General features: G+C 52.7%; 5 protein-coding genes across 5 annotated transcripts; 1 reads left to right on the forward strand and 4 right to left on the reverse strand.

The window, feature by feature from the left end:
• Positions 1 to 3,432: 3,432 nt before the first annotated feature.
• MYCTH_2109081 (uncharacterized protein) lies at positions 3,433 to 4,260 on the forward strand (the record flags this gene model as incomplete). The annotated part of the gene is made up of 3 exons (XM_003661782.1): positions 3,433 to 3,606; positions 3,636 to 4,007; positions 4,102 to 4,260. The coding sequence occupies 3 exons, from the start codon at positions 3,433 to 3,435 to the stop codon at positions 4,258 to 4,260; spliced, it is 705 nt and encodes a 234-aa protein (XP_003661830.1).
• A 2,110-nt stretch (positions 4,261 to 6,370) lies between these two features.
• MYCTH_2059277 (uncharacterized protein) lies at positions 6,371 to 7,549 on the reverse strand (the record flags this gene model as incomplete). Its single annotated transcript, XM_003661783.1, has 3 exons — positions 6,371 to 6,556; positions 6,626 to 7,306; positions 7,460 to 7,549. 3 exons carry the CDS (start codon positions 7,547 to 7,549, stop codon positions 6,371 to 6,373), a joined length of 957 nt encoding a protein of 318 aa, XP_003661831.1.
• A 2,076-nt stretch (positions 7,550 to 9,625) lies between these two features.
• MYCTH_2301682 (uncharacterized protein) lies at positions 9,626 to 10,478 on the reverse strand. Its single transcript, XM_003661784.1, has 2 exons — positions 10,002 to 10,478; positions 9,626 to 9,926 (listed from the first exon to the last, which is right to left on the reverse strand). The coding sequence occupies exons 1-2, from the start codon at positions 10,155 to 10,157 to the stop codon at positions 9,891 to 9,893; spliced, it is 192 nt and encodes a 63-aa protein (XP_003661832.1). The 5' UTR covers positions 10,158 to 10,478; the 3' UTR covers positions 9,626 to 9,890.
• A 396-nt stretch (positions 10,479 to 10,874) lies between these two features.
• On the reverse strand, positions 10,875 to 11,698 carry MYCTH_65475 (uncharacterized protein; the record flags this gene model as incomplete). Its single annotated transcript, XM_003661785.1, has 3 exons — positions 10,875 to 11,181; positions 11,310 to 11,516; positions 11,574 to 11,698. The coding sequence occupies 3 exons, from the start codon at positions 11,696 to 11,698 to the stop codon at positions 11,079 to 11,081; spliced, it is 435 nt and encodes a 144-aa protein (XP_003661833.1). The 3' UTR covers positions 10,875 to 11,078.
• Positions 11,699 to 13,459: 1,761 nt separating this feature from the next.
• On the reverse strand, positions 13,460 to 14,452 carry MYCTH_2125573 (uncharacterized protein; the record flags this gene model as incomplete). The annotated part of the gene is made up of 3 exons (XM_003661786.1): positions 13,460 to 13,644; positions 13,704 to 14,228; positions 14,293 to 14,452. 3 exons carry the CDS (start codon positions 14,450 to 14,452, stop codon positions 13,460 to 13,462), a joined length of 870 nt encoding a protein of 289 aa, XP_003661834.1.
• Positions 14,453 to 14,457: the final 5 nt, after the last annotated feature.

Genomic DNA, 14,457 nt, shown 5'->3' on the forward strand with positions numbered 1-14,457 from the left:
TTGAGGCTTCTGGACCCCCAAGGTCCGCTGTCTGGAGACATGGGCCAGGCTAAGACAGAACCGAGGCCCGCAGACGTCGAAGCCATTGCGGAGCCATTGCGGAGCCTCCTGGAGATTTCTTTTGACATACTTTCGCTCGGCGGGGGGGATCGTGGCAAAATCTTCCCGTGCGTTAAGTTTCGCCGAGCTTTGGCTTACTATTACTTTGCGGTAGACCCAGTCACGGTCCACACCGAGATGATGCAAGAGCTTGCCGGCGGCTATTATTGTTTTTGGTCCTCAACCACGTGGTATTGCAAAGGCTTATAGCGCGCTATCGGCGGAGAGCCGAGAGGTCAGAGCCCCTTAACTTGCTTTGTCGCTGGCGTTGCCGGCTACGTCCCTTGGTATATGTATTTCGTGCACACTTCGATCACAAGAGGTTTCCTTTGTCCGACCGAGCTTGCCACGGCTGCTTTGGACGCTCGGCGGTCCTACCGTCTCGGCGTTGCGGGGGATCTTCGACGTCGAGGCTCAATAGTGTAGTCGATAGGAGGGGCGTGCGTGCCTGGTTTGACAAGGCAGTTTAGTAGTGTCTCACCTGCCCACATGTCCGAGCCTCCGGGTCAACTACTCAAAGGCGATCGGCAATCTGTGCGTGAGGAGCAAGGTGGATCTAAGGTGCACATCGTCATGTTGCCGCTCAGTGCCGCAGCAAGAAACGTATCGCCAAGCCTGTGAGAATTTGGATTGCGTGCAACAATGTGCAGTAGCGCAGTACTCCGGTGCTTCGGAGTGTAGCGCGTTTCTTGCAATCCGTACCTGCAGTTGCAAGAAAAAGGAGTTTGCAGGTTGTGTGTGCAACGACTCTGCCCTTGTGGGGCCCAAGCGCGGGCTTTGACCAAAGCCGGAAACGATCGGCAGCAGTGCCTGGCGACCGCGAATCTCAGAACATGTACGGTCCGTATGTACTATCCGTACAGTACTAATAGCGGAAAGTTCTGCGCGAGGATTGATTAGTTTTTTGGTTTCTAGTTTGCACCACGCCATCTCGAGAAGTGCCGTCCAGGCTCAAGGAAGTAATCCGTACATAGTACCGTATAGTGCAACCCATACTGAGTATGCTGTGTTGGTATCTCGTGTTCTACGAAGTACCCAACGCTTTACCCACGGATACCCTGTTTGAGGCACCTAACCGCGGTTACACATGTGTCTCGGTTGTAGTGTGGACCCCGCTCTGATTTACCCGGGACAACATAGTACGGATTAAATAATCCATACTAGCACGGGCAGCACTTCGGGTCTGAAGTGGACCTTGCTTTTGCTCTTTGCTATCGTCGATCACAAGAACTAGGTATACAGGATCTGCGAAGTCTGTGCGGATCGTCTCCAGAGCAATCTGATAAAGTACGGATGTATAGTGTAAATATCGAAGATGCAACCTGTCCCCTCTTCTCCTCGATAGCCGCGCCATGCAAATAGCACGTATGCCAATGCCTTGCTGCCCCATCTTGCTCCAGCCGCCCGAGGCCCCAACGAGCGCTGTGGTGCGCCGAACGAAGCTGTGGTGAAGGTGATGACTGACATTGTTCCGTTCACGACTATAGAGTTGGTACTTCGTAGAGAGACCCAAAACTTTGCTAGATTTGAGAAAGGGTGTCCTGATGGTAACTCAAATATAAGAGCACGCCTTCGTTACTAGAGCTTGAGAGGTCGCCGCGACTGCTCCTAACCTGCTAATGCGCAACATGTTGCCAGAGGCACTGAGTAGTGTATTCCGTACGCAAGAACACACATCGATGGAGCACACGATCATGTCAGGTTCCTGACCGGTCGCTAGTTAACACGTTCCATTTCTCCTAACTGCGCTACTTCGTTCTAAGTTTAGTGCTCCCTGGTATACTAGGTACCTAAGGTATGTATGGATATACCTACCTTATTCATGTACTTCGTACATAAAGTACTGCACAGAAACCAACCATCATGTTGCGTAACAAAAGCCGCCAATTGCTTGAAGGCCCTGCATGTTATAACTCTTACATGCATCTCTATCATGCATCTTTTGACCCATCGCCATGACATCGTTGCGGAAACTAGGCAAGGCGATCTCCAGTACGAAGTAACCTCGTACCCACCTAAGGTATGTATTAGTAGTGGAGTTTTGCCCCACACTGCCTGGCTGTTATAGTACAAGACTCGGGGGCTTTACCGCGCCCTTTGTTTGAGAGCTATGCCACATTGTAGCAGCTTCCTGGTACGCGTGCTTTGTTGCTACGCCGCAACGTTCGAGCGAGAGCCGGCTGCAGCAGAGAAGTCGTCGGCTGAGTTGAAACCTGCAGCCTTGAAACCCCCGATTTCGCACACGTACTACAATCTCCAGAGAGACAACTCACTTGCTGAGATGTTGGGAAGTTCCATGTTTGGAAGCATATCCATGGATCGTTAATTATCTCCATGAACTCCATCAGAAACCAGCCAATGAGATGATTCTTGCTCTCCATTACCTCTCCACTACCTTAACGGTCGCCATTATCCAGTAAGCCAGCTTAGAGGTCTCACGTGTGAATTCCACTGGGCTGCCAGGAAGTACGAGTTGGCCAATAGCGGGGACAACTGTAAAGCAGCACAACTGCTACAGCTCGGTGGCTGCAATCGCTACAGCTCATAAAGCTGCAATAGTACGACACCACAGCGGTACTCGCGCCGTGGGCGGCACTCCTGGACCAGTGGTATGGGCCTTCAGAAGTGGTGATAAAGTGCTGTCTAAATACATGTCGAACCCTGGTCTATCATCCCTGTTGGTGGGCCAGTCAGATCTGACCCACTGGCAGCCAAATCCTGTAACAACAACAAACGTCTGAATCATAGGCATCGAACCACCCACATATAAGGACAAATGGAATATTTTCTTTATTTTGTCATAACTCCAAACGCAGCAGATTCTTGGAAGCTTCCTACGCCGTCTCGACGAATTTGCTGATTAGAGCGTCGCCACAAGATTATCAAAGGCGATTGGTGATGTCATAAACGGGGCCCTGAAAACCGGCCAGCGACTGTTACACCTTCACGGCCAGTGAACGTCACCACGGCCATGCTTGTTCCTGGCTTTGAAAACTGTGGCCGGGTTTGGGCGCCCTTATAGCCTACCATCCTGGCCGTGGTTCCCTAACGGGAGCCGGTTCTCCGTTTTGGCTCCGATAAAGACCAAAGCTGATTATTCCTTAAAACCATGCCCTGACGGAAGGTTTGTATGTACAGTACATCACTCCTGAGTCGTGGACATCAGAACCGGCGCAAGCAAATATCCTACTGCTACTACTCCGTACCTCGTTCTAGAACCACAGCACTCAGAGAGTGTTCCCGAACCGACACAAGGCAGACTCCCCGATAAAATAAGAAGGGGAAGATAGTTAATAATTAAAACAAAAAAGTACAATTGGAGAAAAGCAAAGAATGAACAAGAAAAGGAAAACGCAGCCCGTCCTTCAGTTCACCACCGGGCTCGGCCCGAAACCCGTGCAGCCGGACGACCTGTCGGGGCGCACTGCCGTAGTGGTAGGCGGCGCCTTCGGCATTGGCTTCGATGTGTTGCGAGCGCTGACTGGCGCGGGCTGCCGCGTGCTCATGGTCAACCAGAAGCAGGAGCAGGGGGGGAGGACGCGCGGGCGACGATCGAGGCCGAGTCGCCGGGGGGGGCGCAGGTCGAGTGGCACGAGTGCGACATGGGCGACCTGGCGCAGGTCCGCGAGGTCTTCGCGCGCCTGCGGGAGGAGCGGCTCCGGGGGGGGACGACGACGGGGCCGGCTCGACTAATTACCTGGTTGCTGTCGGCAGGCATCAACACCAACGAGTTCGGCCTCGACCGCGACGGCATCGACCGGCACTTTGGCGTCAACTTTGCTCGCCCAGTTCTACGTCGTCAACCTGCCGTGGCCGCTGCTGCGCAAGACGGCCAAGCTGTCCGGCGGCGGAGCGGCAGGACCTGGGACAGCGCCCTGTGGGCCCTGACGTCGGACAAGGTCCAGAACGTTTTTTTTTTTCTTTTTTTTTTTTCGATCTTTTCTTCAGAGGACTCTGGGTCATTGACATTGCGCGTTTGCTATTATCTAGCGATTTTTCCAGAACGGCTGGTACTACAGCGACCAGGACCAGCCCGGCAAGGAGTCGTCCCAGGCTTCGGATCCGAACATGGGGGCGGCACTCTGGGACCTGTCGCATCGCATCACCAGGGAGAAGTTGGGGGAGGATGCTTTGGTGGACTGGAAGGCCTGCGCCTATTAGGGGGCGAAATTATTAGGTATCTAGGTGGCGGGTAGGACAGCCTCTCTGGGAACTTTGATCCTGTATAAACTCGTCTCTCGTCGAGATTTTGACCATAAGAAGCGTGTACAATCAATTTTTTTTGTTTGACGTTTTATTTCTCGTTCTTCTCGTTTCTTCCGACAGCTAATTATGACGGAATTGCTGCGCAATATACTGGATGAAACTGTAATCGAGAACGCCCGGGGAAAGAAGTAGTTGGCGTTCCCGAGGCCTGCAGCTTGCTGTAGGAAGCGCACGGAACCGATCACCAAATGTATGTACATACATACCTACCTCAAGTACCTGGGCAACCCTAAACCAACCGAAAGGGGCTCCGAGAAAGCCCATCATTCCTGGTGGGTTCCTGCCATTCTTTACGAAGTACACCTTACATTTAATCCCATCAAGTCTGTGAACAAGAAAGACCGGCCCATATTATGTCGTGGATTCGCATCATCTTCTGCTGCATCATCACTGGGTTTCAATGAGGAGGTTTACGCTAATGGGAAACCTTACTTGTCTGAGCCAAAGAAAAGGCTCGCTTTAACGTGTCTAGACTCCCATGAAATCCCTGAAGCTTGAACGCAGCTGGATTCTGACTAATATGTCCATATCTGCTCTGCGTGCTGATGAGCAATTTGGACGAGGTGGTGAAAGCGAAGCTGGCACAATGTGATCACTTGGACCCTCGCACAAGTACTGTACAACCTGGCCGCTCCACAGAAAACATCTCCACCACAGCACGATAACCAAGAGTCTGAGAGGGTAGAAAGCGGTGCAGGTCCTATTTTTGCTAGCTTCAATGAAGGGCATACTAATTACAACTTTGGATCGGCGGTGGGAGTGTTGTTAGAAGCCCTGGGGGGCCCCTGAGACCCAAGCCCACGAACCCGCAACCGCTGCGTCTCTCCGTTGTATCCCTGCTAGGATGCCTGACCCTTCGTCTTCCCGCCTCGATTTAATAGCTTGCTCGCAAACTGCTCTTTGGCGTTCATCGTTCTTTGGACTTGCGCGCAAAGGCGCCAAGGTGATCAACGGCGACTTCGCCCTTTGTCGGCATGATGATACGTCTGGTCGTCGTAAACGTAGCCAGCATTCCCTCTGCGGTCATCATGCGCTCTGCCGTGATGATGAGACGTTTCGCCGGGGGTAACATAGGTGTAATACTTGTCAATGTCGTCGGCGCGCTTTTCCCGCCTAGTCCTGTTGTGCCTGTCGTCCACATGCATCTCGGCCATCCCCGTGCTCAGATCGTCGACGTACACCGCCTTGGTGCGACCCTTTGTGGGCCCTCTCGAAGGACTCCTCCGGGGTTTTGAACGATCCCTCTTTGGGTCCCTCGGGCCTCTCGAACGATCTCTCGGGGCTCTCGAACGATCTCTTGGGGCTCGCGAAGGATCCGGATACTTCGTCCGTCCCTCACGTGCATCCCGAGGATCCGGATACCTTGTCCGTTCCTCACGTGCGTCCCGAGGATCCGGATACCTCGTCCGTTCCTCACGTGCGTCCCGAGGATCCGGATACTTCGTCCGTCCCTCACGTGCGTCCCGAGGATCCGGATACCTCGTCCGTTCCTCACGTGCGTCCCGAGGATCCGGATACCTCGTCCGTTTCTCACGTACGTCCCGAGGATCCGGATACTTCATCCGTCCCTCACGTGCATCCCGAGGATCCGGATACCTTGTCCGTTCCTCACGTGCGTCCCGAGGATCCGGATACCTCGTCCGTTCCTCACGTGCATCCCGAGGGTCCGGATACCTCGTGCGTCCCTCACGTGCGTCCCGTGCAGGATCTGGATACTTCGTCCGTCCCTCACGTGGGTCCCTATCGCCTTGGTAGCCTCGTGCCTGTACCGCGGGCTGCGGAACGCCGCCGCCGTACCTGGCTTGCTGGAGATGTTTCTCGCGGAGCTGGTCGAGGCGCTTCTGCTCCTCTTGATATTTCTCCCATCTAGCAAGATCGCGCCGCCATGCCTCCTTTCCCATATCGTGATGTCTCTTGGCCGTCGCTTTCACCTGATTCGAATACTTTTGATCTCTGCCAACCATGTCAGCGGCCCATTCTCGTTTTGTTCGTGCCACACTGTTGCTCACTCTATGATTTGCTGCACGTGTTGTTTGTAGTTTGATAGCTTCTCCAGATGATACTTGGCCCTATTTGCGGCCGCCACCCTCAGGGGCCAGAGCGTTTGGATCAGCTCCTCTGAATCCGGGCGCTGCGAGGCATCGTGGTTTAGGCAGCGATCCACGAGGTCCTGCAGATCCCTGCCGTAATACTTGGATATATCTTTAAACTTCTGCCGCAATGGGTCTGCTTCCTCGGGCCAATCCCCTGTGCACATGACGTAGACGAGGACGCCGAAGCTGTAGATATCAGCCATGAGTGACTGATGATTGTGGTGAACCAGTTCGGGCGCGCTGATGCCTTTGGTCCATTTGGGTTTCATCCCAACCACGGTGTAATTTGACCTCAGGTTCTCATCGTTAAGATTTCGTGAGAGGCCGAAATCAGTCAAGAGGGCTAACGGGTCATCTCGGTCAGACTTCCGAAACACGATGTCGAACAGCTCCTGGATATTCTTTTCGTCCTTGGTGTCCAGGATCTCCCCGCTTGTCAATCGACACAGGGCAGAGTTCATGCGCGGGGTAATCTTGTGGGTAAGCAAGACGTTGTCGAGCTTGAGGTCCCGATGCATGATGCCCTTTGCGTGAATCTCGCTGAGCCCAAAGGCCACCTCGCAGGCTAGATGGAAAACGAGGAACGGATGGACGATATCCCAGTGTTTCTCCTCTAGAATATCCCCGTGTTTCCCATCTAGAATATCGTACGTGAAATCGTAGAGGTCCCCGCCGCGGAAAAGATCCATGTAGACAAAAAGCAACTTCCTTTCCCTGTTGAACGAGGCGTCGCGCAGGTGAGCAACGTGTTGTGTTCCGCGACTCGCGTCCAACCAGACTACCAGCTCCCGTCCTCTCATGCCTGCTTGGTGGTCGGTTTCCACTTTTTGCACCTTACAAGCCAGTTTCTAAGGCAGGCGAGGCATGTTAGTACTACTCATGTCCGGCTGGGGGCATCAGCACTGCAATTAGGTGGGAAGGGCCGGGGGGGAGGGGGGGGGGGGGGGAAGCGTCGGCGGTAGTTCAATGTTAATTACCTCGCCAGTTCTACGGTCGATCACCCGGTAAACTGTACCATATCCTCCACTGCCTAGTTTTTTGTCACGTTGATAGAGATTTCCGTCATCGTCGTTGATGAGCCTGAGCTGCATCGTGTCGTTCTCGTTCTTGGATCGGGACATTGGGAATAGGAGGACGGGTAATCACAACGCGCTAAGATGGATGACGTAGCAGGGAGCGGTTTGAGATATAAGATTAGAGAGAGACAGGCAGGGAGAGGCGGATAGAGACAGACAGACAAACAGCCAGACAGAGAGACAGACAGAGGGCGAGAGAGAGAGAAGAGAGAGAGAAGAGAGAGAGAGAGAGAGAGAGAGAGAGAGAGAGAGAGAGAGAGAGAGAGAAAGAAGATGTAAAAGCGAGAGGAAATGAGCCACTGCGGTGCCAGCCCGCAAAGCTCTCACTGGAAGCAAGGACGCGAAGGTAGGATGAGGTTGTGATGATCTGGTAAGACGGGAAAAGAGGGTGGTTCGGACTACATGTTTATTGCATTTATACCCGCTCAACCCGCCATGCCGCCTGGGCTTCTACACCTGCCATACGGAATTCAGGTGGCTAGGGATGTATGTGGGCAGGTCCCAGAGAGTGGTGTGAAATGGCGTGGATCATGACAACTTCTCCAGCTTCGGCCGGGAGCGAGTATGCGAAACATTTGTGGAACGAGGCCGCTGCTGGCCGGGCCTCTTCTCAAGGCCGCATTCACCACGTCCAGCAGCTTGTGTGGCCATAGGAGCAATCCTCAGCTAAGGTTGGTGAAGCTGAGATGGGACTAGGTCTACATAACGTACAAACACGTTTGTGCATGATGCTAATATGCATCGCATATCCATGAGTGCACCTAGATGCCTTGAATGAATTACAGTAATTACCCGGTGTTTGGTATGGGCATGTATCAGGTGCTTCGGGCACGTGAAGTTAAGGAGTAAGCCGAGGTACCACCGCTAAAACATATACTGTACTGTATGTAATGTACCGTACATACCAGACAATCTGTATACCTATCTTACATAATATATGTGTAGTATCTTCGGGTTACGCACCTTGCATTATATACGGATTACCTAGAGCAATAAGTTAACACTAAAAGTTTAGCAATAATCACTAATCAGTGCTGGTCTGACATGGATCGCCTACGAGGCTGTTCGTGATCGGTATATACTGTAAGTATGTATGTATGTATGTACAGTATATGCATTGGTAAAGTATGTATGTATATACAGTAGGTACCTCATATGAGTGCTCGTGCACGCTATAGGTACCTAGCATGGCCGCACTTCTCCACTCCATCCCCGCGTTTCATCCGACTTTGTCTCGGGTCGATGTTTTAAAAGGTCCCGGATTCTCCAACACTGTAGGCCCAAGGCCCTGGGAATCTTGACTGATTGACAACATGACCAGCCCCGAACGTGTTTGGGCTGGTATTCAAGGTATTCAAGCAGACGCGGACCATGGCGCGACCTAACGAGACACAAAGTCGTCGCCCGACCTCTAACCTTGTCAGGTTAGCATCCAAGCTACGGTACCCTAAGAGGCCTGTCCGTTTGTGATCCACCCCGCGCGTTGGAATCGCCCCTAAAAAGAACAAAAATCTTAGCTTTGTAACTTGGGGCTAGTACTGCTGTATGCTGTGATAGAAGGGACTGGATGATGGCAATGCGACGTATTTCCCCTCGAAATTGTCCGATATAATTATATATGGTGAGATATTTTCACTTTTTTAACCGACCAACTTTGGTTACTTCCTAATATGTTTTTTTCCCAACTGCCAACATAACGTTTCAACGCACAAACAGTCCACCATCTACACGCGCAATGTTTGATTAATTACAGAGGTATATGCCTCAAGATACATAGAATTTGGATCTACTAGGTGATTGATGATACGGACAATACGCGTCTAGATACTGATTAACAGCCATACCTTAGGTATTTAGCGCTCCTGCAATTTTTCGAAGTAATTATTTCTGGCGTATCTTAGCTTCCCTTGGTGAAATTACTCGTCGAGAATAATCTAGATAATTAATTAATCATCAAAGTCTCTACACGTAAATTGGGTAGTGGACTTGGGATCTAATCACGTATGTTGTTTGCTGAATTTCTTTTCTTGGGAGCGAATTTAAAGGGGGTGTGCAGGCCCCAATAACAAACGAGTGCAAACGTTTGTTAGTCACAGTACTACATGCTCGTAGGGAAAGATGTAATTAATGGCTCCAACTTTGAGAGTAAAAAATAGGCATATAGGTATTTATGCTCGCTCCTAATAATCCGTACTATGTTTGATGGCACAAATGCCAGGAAAAGCATGCCGCTTCCGCTCCTGATTCAAGCGTTCGTTGTCGTGCCGCCCTGGGCATTAATTATGATCCGCGAGAGATTGGATTGCACCTCGGCAGATAGCGAGTTCTTCCCAGGCGGGTGTCCGAGGGCTCGAGACTATTCTTTTTCCCGATTGTTCATTACATGAATAGACTGTGCGATCGGGGTATTAATGGTAACCATAAACGTAATCCTGGTAACACAAAGAAATGTTAGGGCAAAACGCACCTCGAAGTGCTGGATCTTCTTGGCATCCTCCTTGGTCACCTCGAAGCTCGGCTTGCGGGCGACGCCGCCGGCGACCTGCAAGAAGTTCTGCTGGCGGTCGTGCAGGCCCTGGGCGGTGGCGGCGGGCCCGCCCTTGATGGGCTCCCGCCGGGTCATGTCGGACTCAGCATGGGCGATGGTGTCTGCGGGTAGTAATAATTTAGTGACGAGGGGAGCGGGCGGGCGGACGAGAGGGTGTTGCTGCTGTCGACGCGGCTGCTTCTTCGCTCGCTGGATCTCTGTCGTGGTGGTGACGGCGTCCGCAGTGGCGGAGTGTTGGTGGTGGAGGACGAGGTGGACGAGGACGGGCGGTCGGACTCGGTCCAGAGATGGAAGACTTCGACGTGCTGCATTTCACTTGGAATTCTTATCTGTCGCACCGTCGTTGCAACCAAACGGTTGTGGATCAATTATCTAAATGTGCATAGTGTCGCCTGGCTTCTCTCTCGCGCCTCTATGATATCATCCCGTTGGATCGCCCGATCGTTCTAGTCCAATTGACGTTTATTGTGGGTCTTCTATCCTTGGATTGACTGCATCGTCCGGCTTGATGTGTTGAGGGATCTAATTACACAGTCCCGCAGGCAGTCAACGTCCCGGTCACCAGAACCCAAAATTTGTAGAGCACTTCGTCGCGCATTCGCTTCTAAATCTCGTCTTCTTTTGGGAGGTACCACAAGAACCATCCGAATATGCTCAGGGGCCGTTAGTGAGGCGGAGCCGGCGCCGATCTCGCGGGTCCGGTCGGTCCGATCCGGCTGGACCCACATTGCCGGACATAATAGTGCCCGCATGCTCCTGTGCGTACCAAGCGAAAGTGGATGTCCTGTGTGTGTGGTACAGACTGAGTTTGATTACAGTATGGACTAGTAGTATGACAAAAAGAAAAAAAATATGTAAATACAAATAATATACCAAAAACTAACCCCCCAGCTTTGACGCAATACAGTTATTCTCGCACAAACTGGGCATATTTACACGGGACATTATGACCAGGCAGACAAGTCACGTAATTATACCCAGAAATACCCAACCACACTACTCGACCGTTTCTCCCAAGGCCCTCAGCTTCTCCCGATCCGCCTCTTTGGCCTTTTCCGAGACATGCGGGTTCTTGAGCGCAGCCTTTAGCCCGCGGATCCTACACACACGAGACTGTTAGCACGACTTTAATGTCTCCCGTCTCCCCTCACACTCTCCCTATGTCTCTCTTCTCTCGCACCATCGCACAACAGGGTGGTGTTTGGGCCAGGCGAGGGCGCTGCTCACACGTTTCCCCTTTCTTTGTCGTCGACCATCTGCTGCAGGCCGCTGGTGTCGCCGCCCGTGTCGCCGCCGCCGGGTTCCCCGATCGAGGCCCTCCTTGGCTTCCTCCCGCTGGCGGGGTGGCCTTTGTCGGTCCCCGTCGACGACGGCGGGCCGCCCTCGTGGTGAGCGGGAGCCGCGTGCGGGTGCGAGGGCGGCCCGGTCGAGGAGCTCTTCTTGCCGGCACCGGCGGACGGCCGTCGGGCATGCGGCTCCGCCGGCTGGGACGGCTCGATGTGCTCACCAAACTCGCTCTCTAGGAGCTCGCGGTCGTGCTGCTTGGCTTCCTCGGACACTCGGGGGTTGTTGAGGGCGGCCCTGAGGCCGCGCTCGCGGTTTCTGGAGTCGGCCATTTGCTGAATGATGCTTTTATTATTTTTGTCTTCGCTTTCCGGTTCCTCTCCTCTCAGGGGAGACAAGTAGTAAGAGACAAGAGTACGGAATAATAGAACAAGACCGAGCAAGAAGGTCATGCATGAGAGTGGGCTGATGTGATATAATACCGCACAGGCAAAATGTGGCACGTCCTCACCTTCTCTAGCTGAGGGGTAGCGGACTGACTACGGGAGCATGACGTACCGGCCGTGCAATCTCGTCGTCAAGACTTTTGCTTCTTACTAGTCGCCCGCTTTACTACATACAGTAATTAGTAGTAGTATCGTTGGAATGCAAGCCCATGACCAACGCCGGACCCTTGTTTGATTCTCCCCTGACTGGTGATCTTTTCTATAACCTCACCAACCAGCTCACGCCGCACGCGGCTGTGGCCAAAGGTGGAGATGAAGGGGCGCCACTAATTAGGCAACGATGCATAATTAATTACTGAACTCTCCAACTTTAGGTGACCATGAGTCGGCCGCTCACACGATCACCCTTTCCTCCAAGCTTAATTACCTGGTAACTTGCACCTCTTCCATTCGTAAGTACAGTGGAGAATTTCGTTTTTCGCTCACACTGCGTTATTTCTGTGCTCCCGCTCTTGCTTCGTCGAGAAATTCGCGACACTTCCGCACCCAGACGTCATGTTCCTCCACTGATAGACTATCAGCACTCCCTTCCTCGCACAACATGCCGACAGGCCGTTCGATGTCTGCTTCCACATCTTTCATGCTATCGTACTTTGAGTGCCAACAAGACGAGACAATATGGCCAAGGGCCCCGTTGTCTTCGGTTCATGGGTACTGCTCCCGGACAAGGGCTTCATACATTGTCCTAAATTCCTCAGGCGTTTTCCACTGGCCATAAGGTATAATTATCTCCAGTGAGGATCGTGTAGATGCACGAACCGATTGCGAACTGTTTATACGCAGGACCGGTAACTATATTCTTCCCCGGGCGATAGAAAGGGCATGTGGCCATCTCCACCCTGCATCCCCGCTTGTGAGCCCTCCCGAAGTCGCAGACCTTGACATGTTCGGTCTCATTCAGCACAATGTTTTCCGGTCGTAAGTCGCTGTGGAAGTAGTCGAACTCTCAAGCCAGGACGAAGCGCTTTGCGATCTCCTTGATCCAGCGCAAGTGCCGTTCTTCCGGAATAATTAGGGCTTTCGAATCGGAGACTAAGACGCCGTTCTAGCGTATCGGGCTCGAACTTCATGAAGATAGCGATATCTGTAGATGAGAAATACTGGACGATGCTTGGGTGTGGTGATTTCGTGGCTAGTGTTTCGTATAGAGCTCGCCCCCGTCGTAACATTTCCAGACTTTCACTCGCCTGGGCCTCTTCACCCGTGGTGGTGTTGATGATGCGGTGCGCGATCTTTACGACCATGGTCGTATCTGGGATTCGAAATATTGTGGCCATGTCCCCCGCGATTGAGGTATACTGTCCCGCGGAAGGGATTGAAAAGCTTCCTTGGTGCTGAAAGCTGTGCCATTATGGGATCTCGCTTCCTGATGCCGTTGATAAGCAGAGTTCCGTTACTTAGAGTAAATGTGACCAGCAAATCGTAGGTTAACTAACGTAGCCTTTCAGGGCAAAAGAGACTTGAAGCTCCCGCGCTTTCCTCTCTGCCTCACCTTTGTCTGAGTCTGAAAACACGGACCGTCGATTTACCCGAGTCGCATGATAATAATAATCAAATAAGATGGGTTGCAGAATGGCTTTGTTGACTTCATCGAGTCCTTTCACCCGGGCGAAGGCTCGCACTGCAGCTGGTCGGCCGAATGCCCGTGCAGTAGCACTTAACGCCGTTGGCCGTGATCCAGATGATGTCGGCGTTTGAGGGCTGGTGAACCATCTGGAAGTTAAACTTGAAGATGGGATACATCCGGTCGGCGTCATTTCCACCCTGGCGGTCTTTCGGAGTGAGCTTGCCGAACCAGGCCTATAGATTATTCGGGCCGGCCGGTTAGTACAGTGCTGTTGGGGGCATGTGAAGGAGGCGGAAAGACTTGCGGGGAGGTTGCGAAACATGTTTCCCTGCCAGTTCTGCTCCGTCATCCAGGCCTTTACGCCCGATATCTTCTTGGCTCCGGAGCCACCTTCTATCCACGAAGCTGCAGGGAATTCATCGCACGAGGCGATGACGCCGGCCGGGGCCACTTTCGGTTTGCCATCCTTGTCGAACTCGTTCAGTTTCTCGTAGTAGTATCGCTTGGGTTCCTTGGCGCATTTCTGCATCACGGGATAGTCTCTGGCGCCGTTGTCATTGCTCGTGTACCAGTTTGGTAGTCCAACGAGGTTTAAGCAGTGAACGTTGGCCCAGCCATCAGGGCATGCGTGATGCCGACGCTCGTCGTGCCGGTCTCCGTTCCTGTCGTAGTGAAACTCGACCGGCCCGTTGGTGCCAGCCCCGAGATAGGCAACGGCGTTTTGACACAGAGTGGGCATCCACTTGCAGTTATAGACGACCCTCGGGGTCATCTCAGAAAACTCGGCAACTGTAGACCTCAATCCCATAAGAATTTAAACCGGACGGGCGTGGAGAGATGAAGAAAGACACACCATAACACCGAATATTGTCGCCTCCTTCTGCAGCGGCAGCCTCGATATACTGGTTCCCGTCAACGTCGGTGCTGACTTGTCGCGGCCCAGGCCAGTCGGAGGCCGAATAGACGGCATTGGTGGCCAAGACCACAGCCAAAAACACGGACAGCAGTGTCATGACTG

This window comes from Thermothelomyces thermophilus, chromosome 2, assembly GCF_000226095.1.
Source record: "Thermothelomyces thermophilus ATCC 42464 chromosome 2, complete sequence".
NCBI lineage: Eukaryota > Fungi > Ascomycota > Sordariomycetes > Sordariales > Chaetomiaceae > Thermothelomyces > Thermothelomyces thermophilus.

What these genes read in the sequence shown, in the direction of transcription:
- MYCTH_2301682 (XM_003661784.1), bottom strand. Translation starts at nt 10,157, where the DNA reads ATGACCCGGCGGGAGCCCATCAAGGGCGGGCCCGCCGCCACCGCCCAG. An exon ending in AGAAGATCCAGCACTTCGAG is followed by an intron (nt 9,927 to 10,001) that starts GTGCGTTTTGCC and finishes CCGATCGCACAG; the next exon opens with TCTATTCATGTAATGAACAA.